This window comes from Helianthus annuus, chromosome 5 (assembly GCF_002127325.2).
Source record: "Helianthus annuus cultivar XRQ/B chromosome 5, HanXRQr2.0-SUNRISE, whole genome shotgun sequence".
Taxonomy (NCBI): Eukaryota; Viridiplantae; Streptophyta; class Magnoliopsida; order Asterales; family Asteraceae; genus Helianthus; species Helianthus annuus.
In genome coordinates this window covers 123,178,046-123,188,111 of record NC_035437.2, presented here as the reverse complement: position 1 = coordinate 123,188,111, position 10,066 = coordinate 123,178,046, and the positions used below count along the sequence as shown (strand labels likewise).

Genomic DNA, 10,066 nt, shown 5'->3' with positions numbered 1-10,066 from the left:
TGTCCATTTGCTCACTTCTTGTCTGGTTGCTTCGGTGCTGTGGCAGAAAGTGAGCTCGTGGTGTCGTATTCCTCCTATTTTCGCTTTCTCGGTTCGTGATCTGCTGGACGTCCACAAATCTGGTTCCCACAAGGCTGAAACAAAGAATGTCATTCAAGGTATTATTCGGGTGGCGTGCTGGTGCATTTGGTTGTCGCGTAATAATGCTATCTTTTCGGGAAAAGAGGTCAAGGTAGAAGAGATTTTCAGTGAAGTTAGATCTTGGGGGTTTTTATGGTATAAACATAGAATCAGGAATAATCCGATCTCGTGGTCGGATTGGTGTAATTTTGTAATTATGTAGTGTTGTTTTGGTTCCCGGCTCGGTCTTCGAGCTTGAGTGTTTGTGAATGAAGTTAACCTTTCAAAAAAAAAAAAAAAAAATTGCCATCAAACTAATAAGTGCATTATTAAGTCGTGATCATGTACACACTAACAATAAATACATAATTATGGTGCCAATGATGGCCAGCCCAGCTGGTCGGAGGTGGGAGGGTTTAACACGCTTGCATGGGTTCCCGCCCGGGTGTTCCGAGTTCGATCCACGGGGTATGCAAAACATGCGAAGCCTTCGGGCGAGGGGTTGAAAAGCCTGTATGCGCGGGGGATTCGAACCGGGGGTGTGTTGGTCGCGTAGGCATGCGACTTACCCAGGTGATCTAAGCCGTCCAAAAAAAAAAAAACATAATTATGGTTGTTAAGATGCTAACCTTGTTCTTAACATCTTATGATTCTATTTAATCAAGACAATTTTCTTTAACTTATATTAATGAGTTAAAAACTATAAATAAACTAACTTTATTAATATAAAGTAATAAACACAATCAAATCAGCTAAACCTCGTAAAACTAAACTTAATAAAATCATTTGATTACAACAATTCAATATAATCCTTGTAGATCTTGAGCCAGCTTCTTACATCTCTACAATCCTTTTTAAACTTAAAATCTTTAATGAAATTACAATTTATTTCATCCCTAAGAGTTACTCTATTTGAGTAGTATCTTGCATTCCCAGTTCAATCTTGCTGCTCCAAACTTACGAAGATAAAAACGACCCGAAGTAATACCTCGATCACGTTAACGTATAACTTAACGAATGTGTTTATTTCTCAAATACCCGACAAAAAGTACGATAACAAAACACACGACCAGTGTCAAAAATTTGCTCCGAATGGTTTCTTTCTCAGTTCTCACATTCTACATTCAAATTAAACATCTGCTACAATGGAATTTCATACCCATGCTTGCACATCAACCCTAACACCCTATACAACTTATGTCGATATTCTTCTTCGTGCTCCGAATAAGCCTTATACAATATATAAAACGTTCGTTTAGACCACCCGTAATTAAATCTTTCCATCTCAACAAGAACCTGCTCCATTTCCTCTATCCGTTTCTGCGAAGCGAACATCCACAATAACCCATGGTACAGCGAGCGGCAGATCCTCCACCCCGAATCTCCGGCATGAGTTACAAACCTTGCCAGCTTGTCCACAGCGTTGTTCCTAATATAAGTCGAAAGAATCGTACGCATGATCCTCACGGTGTTTACACTCGTCTTATGCGCAAACGCCTCGTTTATTGACTTATCCATTTGGTCAAGCATATCCTCTTCTGCATAAACTCTAATAAGCAGCACGTTTAACCACGGTCGGTACTCGTTTTCCGGGATTAATCTCATTAGTTCTTCAATTCGTTTAACTCGGTTTCTATAAGGAATCTTGCAGTACGCACATATCATAGCTCTAATCAAAGTCGTATGGTTTTCGTGAATGTGAGGTCCCACCATATTATAAATCTCCTCCATTTTCTCAAAATTACACGAATGTGCATACCCGCGAAGCATTAGTAAGTGCGTGTTGATATTAGGGCGTACGGGTCCGGTTTCCATCATACGGTAAATATTCTCCATACTATCCCACATCCATGCAGTGAGATAACCCGCGATCATGTTATTGTATGTGGTTATATTCGGGGCAATATTGTAATATTTCATTTCTTGAAACACGGCTTCCATTTGGTCAACAAGAACTCTATGGCCGAAAATTGATATCAGCATGTTGAATGTGACCGACGTGGGGCAACAATTGGTATCTTGCTTTAAATCGCAATAAACCGATTGACATTTTTCGCTTAGGCCGTTGCACATATACGCACCCATAAGAGCGTTGTAAGTCGAGGTAGTTTTGACCCGTTTGTTAGTAGCTTCCATGAAAAATTCAACGGCTAGCTCTACGTTCTTCATTCGACCCGCAATTTTAATGCCTTTTGCGTATTCTTCTGTTGACATAGGCCTCATTTTCTCTTTTTTTCTTCTCCAATCGAAAACCTATGACAATAATCCCATCACGCACAATCAAATTAACTATCTTTTCCAGATAAACTAATTTTGGAATATTTTTTCTAGAGTAAAAAGCCATTTGCGTCCCTGAGGTTTGGCCGGTTTTGCGACCTTCGTCCAAAGGTTTGTTTTTTCGCATCCGGATCCAAAAGGTTTAAAATCTTGCCATTTTCATCCGACCCGTTAACTCCATCCATTTTATAACGTTCATATTACCTATTTGTTTGTTTATTCATTTATTTATTTATATAGGTATAGGTAGACTTAATGTTAAAAAATGGATGGAGTTAACGGGTCGGATGAAAATGGCAAGATTTCAAACCTTTTTAAATCCAGATGCGGAAAAACAAACCTTTTGACGAAAGTCGAAAAACTGGTCAAACCTCAAGGACGGAAATGGCATTTTACTCTTTGGGAATATTATTCTAATAGCTTTGAACTAAATCATACACACTATAAACTTACTAGAAAATGAAAGTTATTTTCACCTTGATAGCCAAATGAGGAGAAGATTCCAACAACCTGAGAAGCTCAATCAAAGCAGCCCCATCAGAATACATCTTGAACAAATTCGACCCTTCAACTTCCAACAGTTTTTCAAAAGTGTACTCGTCTTTCACATTCTTCATCAATTCATCTCTGAATAAAGAAACTTTTTCGATCAGTTCTTCTTTGGCTCGTACCTCAGCGTAAGTCCATTTATCAGCAAACTGTCCATACAAATCTGACATGGCTTTAGATGATAAAGATCGGGTGGCAGTGGGTATTCTTGTTGGATTCGTTGGACATTTGGGTGTAACAATTCCACGGTGGGAATACAAGAGCTCTGATTTTGCTGCTCCTATATCGTATATTCTAAACACCCTCTTCATCTTTACCTGAAGTCAAAACCATTTATATAGTCACACAACTGAGAAACTGAGATACGATATCATGAACTAATTGGCAGCCCAAAATTATATCGTGGGGCCACCAACTTGGTTTAAAAAAGCATGAAGCGCACAAAAGCGACAAGGTCTAAAATCAAAGCGCGAAGCGCAAATCGCAAAAGCGGCAGGCTTTTCGTACGTGAGGCGCAAGGTGCTTATATATTTTTTATATATATATCCTATAGGCTTTTAGCATCCCTAACCCAAAATATAGTGATAAATAAGGTTTATATATGATTTAATGTATAAATCACTTAATGTACAACCATTTTAGCTACATGTATAACACTATAAAGCACAAAAACACCTTCAGTACAAAAAGCGCCCGCCTCAGTGTTGGGATTTCTTTTTTCCAAAAAAGCTCGCTTTTTGTGCATTTTTTGTACAGAGCTCACCTTGTGTCACACAGGGCGCAGCTCTTTGCGCCTAGGGTCGCTTTGCGCTTAAGCGCGCCAAGCGCGCTTTTTTAAATTGAGGCCACCACAAATAATTACCTTGAAAATGGCAGACCACAAAAGGTGCTCAAAACAGCAGCAAAACAGCTAATCTGCAGCAACAAACAACATGACATCTTAAAACAGTTTTATGCAGCAAAACAGATAAAAACATTAAAACATTAAAACAACATTATTATTAACAACATTTCCAGTTGAAGTTTCTCTACCAATATTACCAAAGGAAGATGATAGTTCTGTTTACAAGAGTATTTCCATGACTCCTACTAAAACAACTATACCTAACTGTGTTTAGAAAGCACGCAACGTGCACATGAAGCAAGGAGAGGCGTGTGCTTTTTAATGCTTTTCAAAGAGGCGTGCTTTTTCACATCAGACCGTCACATGTACCGGGCTCTCTTCCTTCTGTTTTTACAGTTTATGTGTTTTTAATAGATTAATTGAGTTGTTATCTTTAAAATTCTATGTGCCTAAAACCTACATTATCTACGCAATGCTGAAAGCCTGAAACGTATTTTTTTTTTGTTTTTTACAAAGATATTATGAGTTGATTTGATAACGTTAGTGTTATCAGCTACATGCCTTCATACAAAAATATGATTTATTTGTGAACCAAAACATAGATTTTCCACTTGTGTACTTGGTTTTAAAAAGCGCGCCCTAGGCGCGCCTAGGCGCAAGGCGCAACAAGGCGCAGGGCCTGGGGCTTTTTTGCTTCTCGCCTTGTGTAATTACAGGAAGCGCCCAAAAAGCGCATTTTTTGATGTTTTTTTGTAGGCTTTTTGGCCTGAGGCGCGCGCCTTATGTACCTTAGGCATTTTACTGCATAAAAATGTTGTACCTTGGGTTTTTTGACTTGTACATGTAATTAAAATGGTATAAAAGCCTTACTTATAGCTATATTTTGGTTAAAGGAAGCTAAAAACCTATGGGATATGTATGGGATATATAAAAAAATTATATAAACATCTTGCGCCTCGGGTACGAAAAGCCCACCGATTTTGCGCTTTGCGCTTCGCGCCTCAATTTTAGACCTCGTCGCTTTTGTGCGCCTCTCGCTTTTTAAAACCAAGCTTGTGTATACAACTAGTGCACTCCGCGTACGTGACACTGGATGTGTGCACCTTTGTCTCGGCTCCGGGCCTCATAACGGACCTTTTAAAGAAAATATCAATTCGGTCCGGGTGGTCAAAACAGGTTCAGGCCATTATGTATGTGACTGAAACAGGCCGTGTCAGAAACAAAGTATGTATCAAATGACTAAAAATTATAAATAGCAACTATGTCACACAAAACGGTTCTTTGTTTGGAGCAAACAGGGGTTAAGATCAAAAAGTTCCTTAAAATACAGGACCTGTTACTACATCTTTCCTACTTTATCTAGTTACCACATGAACTAATGTACGATTCTAACACTGGTTCTTCGTCTATTACCCTTATGTTACTTGCATACATTAGTTTTCATTACAGAGGGCAATCCTGACCCCGAGACTAAAATATGAGTTTTAAATGTGTAAACTTCTAACCGTATTTAGTCTCAAGCTAAGTTTTAAATGCCTCTTTTAGATGATTGGTTTTGGTTCCTTAATTTTCATAGTCGTTTTGTGGTCGGTGGATTGTTCCCTTTTCTCATAAGTTTGGAGAAAGACCAACCGACAACCAGTCTGCAGTGATGTGGTAATGTTTTCGGGTGCACATCAACAAAGAACCGGAACCGGAACAGGAACAAATACCGACTCGATCTAAAATGGTTTAATTTGATGATTTCCGACTTTCTGTTCACCATTAGTGCGATCTCAACATAATGCATAATAATACTTGGGATTGTTTTAGTTTAAAAATAACAAAACCTGTTCTTCTGTTCAACACAATGCTTCAGCTTTTAACCAAGAGCTGTTTCAACTTTCAAGCACTTATCGTTTCGGAGTTTTCCTTACAAAAATCTTCATTTTTAGTATCAAACAATTCTTTTTATTTCATTTTATTTTAACATCAAATCTTTAAGCTCCTAAAGATTCCCAAAAAAACTGTTGAAGTAGATCTTTTTATTTACAAAAAAAATCAGGAACATGTCAAACTCTGTATAACATCACCAAAGCAATACTATATAACAACATCATAAGTTTCACAAAACTTTAAAAAAAAAAAAAGCAAACTTACAGTAACAAATCCTCCTCTTCCTCCTGAAAATCTGCTAATTTGAGCATATCCTCCACATTGCTAAAACTGATCCAAACACCACATACTATACACCTTTCCTACAACTCCACAAGCAAATAAAAACTACTTCTTTATAATGTTTTTCTATAAAATTTAGGGTTTAGGGTTTACAGCCACTTTTAAGGATTTCAGATTACCTGTTAAATTGAGATCGAGCAAGAATAAGTTTTGAAACTGTGAGTATTCTCCGGTGAAAGAGCAGGTCGCCGCCGATCAGAAAGACGAGAGTTTGAAAGCAGAGGATGATGAAATGGAGCAATTCCAATCCAATCCAATCCAATCTCCATTCAGGAAGAAATCAAGAATGGGCTTCTTCAAAATTTTACATTAATGGGCTGGGCCTAGTAAAATCTGGGCTACAGTTTTTTTTTTTCTTTTTTTTTTTCTTCTAACAGATTTTTCAGAATAAATTTAATCTAATCTAATCTAATCTAACTACTATAATAAAAGAAAACAACTTTTGGACACGTGTCACTCATTGAAGAGGTATCCTCAAATTTATATTTATCTAAATAAGGGGCTGTTTGGCTAAGCTTATTTTAGTGACTTATTTACTTATTTACTTTTTGAAAAGTTAAAAGGTGTTTGGGTTAGCTTATTATGTGAGAGGAATAAGTAAATAAGTCATTCCATTATGACTTATTTGCTTTTCAAATAAGCAAATAAGTAAATAAGTCATTCCAATAAGCTTAGCCAAACAGCCCCTAAATAAATAACAAATTAATATTAAATCTTATCATACTTTAATAAAATATTATCCTCAAATCTAAATTGTTAATTTAATATATTTTTAAAACAAATACCTTTCTTATCTACTTATCTTATATTAAATATATAAATAATAAATTAATATTAAATGTTATCCTAATTATTTAAAAACATAACTTTTTTTATTATTTGGTATACAAAATGGTATAATTTTTTTTATTATTTGGTAGATTTTTCAACCCGACTATACACGGGTTTTTTTAAAGATACGACGTTTTTAGTATTTAATATACAAAACTACATTTATTTAGGACATAATTTTTTTATTATTTGGTAGATTTTTCAACCCAACTATACACGGGTTTTTTAAAGATACGACGTTATTAGTATTTAATATACAAAAATACATTTATTTTATCTGTGTAATACACATGAGTTTTAAAGATATAACTCTTTTTATATCTATTCAACACGTGTAATATACGGGGTTTTTAAGGATGTAATTTTTTATTATTTGGTAGATTTATTCAACCTGATTATACACGAGTTTTTTTAAAGATACGACGTTTTTAGTATTTAGTATACAAAATTACATTTATTTAATCTGTGTAATACACATGGTTTTTAAGGATATAACTTTTTTATTATTTGATATATAAAATTACATTTATTTAACCCGTACAATATACAAGGTCCATAAAGATGTAAGTTTTTATTATTTAATATATAAAATTACATTTATTCAACCCGTGTAATACACGGGGTTCTAACCTAGTACACTAGTAAAATAAAAGCACTTGTTACCCCTCTCTTCATGTTCTCAAATCCGTCCACCTCGGTGCCCATCGTCACATTGGACTTACACTCCCATACCTACTGATTTTTATCAGGTATAGTTCCAAAATTGTCATACTAAAATCGATGGGGAATTTCATCCAATTCATAAATCGCACACACCACTAAAACACACTTGCTTCGTCTCTTTTTCTTGCATCAAACTATTTTATAGATGTATTGGATCATTTTTTTCAAGTTTAATGGACTATATTGCCCCCATATGTTGGTTTAAATAACTATTTGTGGTATTCTTTTTGTAGGGAACTCAAACATGACTTTGAGAAATCGTATGACGAAATATTGTAAGGTGTTGAACGTCTAGTGATCCAACAACAATTGGTAGTGAAAGTGACATTTAATTACGACGTAAATAAGGTTCAAGATTGAAAGACAAAGTTCGTGATTCATGAAGGTTTGTCGTTCGACCACTTTGACAACCCTCGCTTGACTAAGTTGATTCGAGATATGCTCCAACCTCGTTACAAACACGTAAGTCGTTATACTTATAATGTTAGACATTATTGAATGAAGATGTAGAAACATGCAAAACAAGATTTGACTTTATGGTATTGAAAATCTACAAACTGGTGTGAACACTAACTACTGATGTTTGGTCAGCTACTCACGGTTTATTGGAATCATGACTTTGCGATACCGCTCGTTGGGTAGATCTCATTACGTGGTAAATGATGAAACATATCATTGCGTTTGAATTGTTTGGATATCCACATACCAAGGAAATTTTATTTCCAATTTTATATTGTGTAACTAGTATTAAGCCTTTGCGTTGCAGCGGTTGTCATAAAACCGTGTTAAGTAGTAGCAATATTATACCATTGTCAGTGACCACCAACACCGGAAAAGCTCGTAAAGTCAAAATAAATAAAAACGGGAAAAAATAACGCGAGCGAAAAGCAGGCGTAAAATCTTTGAATCACGCATGCTCATTGCTGAGAAATAAAACCGAAACGTAAAACATAGAAAAAAATAACTAAGTCCATCCAGGACCCGCGTGTTGGACGAACGTGTCAAACGCAGAAAAATAGATGTGACGCAACGGGCCAGCCAAACGGGAAAAAAACATACGAAAAAAATGTTGAGCTCCACACGCACGTTGCGGTGCGTTAACTCACAAAATTTAGAATGAAACAAAAAACTTGGGAAAGATGAAAAGTATGGTGGATCAAAATTGAAATAAAAAAGAGTTGGGATTAAATTGCAAAAGATGGAAAACTTTGGGTTAAAAGTAAAAAAACAAAGGGTCTAAATTGCAAAATTGAAGTTATTTATTAATTTTAGATAAAGATAAGGATAAAAATAAGTGATATCTATATTGGTTATTAATTAATATTAACTAGGATTAAGACCCGCCCGCGTTGCGGCGCGTGTACATCGTAAATATCGAATGAATTGGTCCAAACGTTATATGATGCATTAATCATATGAAAACACACATTTCGACGTATCCGGTTGAACTCAATGTAAACGTAAAGTAAATCAAATTCATATCGAACAATCATAACGTATTATATGTGACCCAACTCATACATAGAAAACGTAACGGGTATGAAGGAAAATCTGCACATGTAATCGAAAGGGATTAATTAGAGCTTTCGACAAATAAGGGAGAAAAAGAAACCATAATTTGACTCCACTCGGTTCGAAACAAACTTTACGAAACATACATAAAATAAACACGAAAAATATTATATTTGACCTGTATCATTTCCCAAAAAAGTTTACGTCGAAACGTAGAACAACTTGAATTTATACCAAAACGTACATAAAAATATGCACATAAAAATGGTTTATTTAAACGAAAACGTATTGTATTTGACCTGACTCGTCTATAAAAAAAGTTTACGTCAGAATGTAGAACAAATCATATTTATACCTACCCGTACATAAAATATGCACGTAAAAAATAGTTTTTAAGTAAAGGAAGTATAGGGGTAAACCGAAACAAAATATTAGTAAAAAATTTAATAGGTTAAAGATGTTCGTAAAACGGTGCCAAGTAACACCAATGCCACAACGGCATCGACTCTCAACATCGTAAAAATAAAATATATAAAATGGGAAAAATTACACTGAACGAAAAGCATATTTGAAATCGTTGAACCACGCACACACGTTACAGTGTGTTAATGCGAAGAAATTAACCAGAAACGGAAAACATAGAAAATAATAACTTAGTCGATCTAGGACCCGCCTGTTGCGGCAAACTTGTCAAAAAGGAAAAAATGGACACGTTGCGACGGGTCTGTCAAATATGAAAAATAGAGCAAAAAACGTTGAACCTCACATGCACGCTACAAGGAAAAAATGGACACGTTGTGACGGGTCTGTCAAATATGAAAAATAGAGCAAAAAACGTTGAACCTCACATGCACGCTACGACGTGTTAACTTGCAAAATTTAGAACGAAACGTAAACTTGCGAAAGATAAAAAAAGTATGGGTGTCCAAAGTTGTAAATAATAAAGTGTTGTGTTAAATTATAAAAAATGGAAAAGTTTGGGTTAAAAGTAAA

General features: G+C 35.4%; 1 protein-coding gene across 3 annotated transcripts; it reads right to left on the bottom strand.

Moving 5' to 3' along the window:
* Positions 1-1,118: 1,118 nt before the first annotated feature.
* On the bottom strand, positions 1,119-6,269 carry LOC110878091 (pentatricopeptide repeat-containing protein At2g30780). 3 transcript variants are annotated; one of them, XM_022126344.2, is made up of 5 exons: positions 6,127-6,269; positions 5,930-6,033; positions 3,809-3,861; positions 2,874-3,263; positions 1,119-2,373 (listed from the first exon to the last, which is right to left on the bottom strand). In XM_022126344.2, the coding sequence occupies exons 4-5, from the start codon at positions 3,255-3,257 to the stop codon at positions 1,261-1,263; spliced, it is 1,497 nt and encodes a 498-aa protein (XP_021982036.1). In that variant the 5' UTR covers positions 3,258-3,263; positions 3,809-3,861; positions 5,930-6,033; positions 6,127-6,269; the 3' UTR covers positions 1,119-1,260. The 3 variants fall into 3 exon arrangements, with proteins under 3 accessions (XP_021982036.1, XP_021982035.1, XP_021982034.1); XM_022126343.2 differs by having other exon boundaries at positions 5,930-6,027; XM_022126342.2 differs by having other exon boundaries at positions 5,930-6,052; positions 6,127-6,267.
* Between the last annotated feature and the right edge of the window lie 3,797 nt (positions 6,270-10,066).

Excerpts from the sequence above, each read along its gene's own strand:
- LOC110878091 (XM_022126344.2), bottom strand. The coding sequence starts at position 3,257 with ATGAAGAGGGTGTTTAGAATATACGATATAGGAGCAGCAAAATCAGAG. Across the intron at positions 2,374-2,873 it reads CTCCTCATTTGGCTATCAAG|GTTTTCGATTGGAGAAGAAA; the intron begins GTGAAAATAACT and ends TTATTGTCATAG.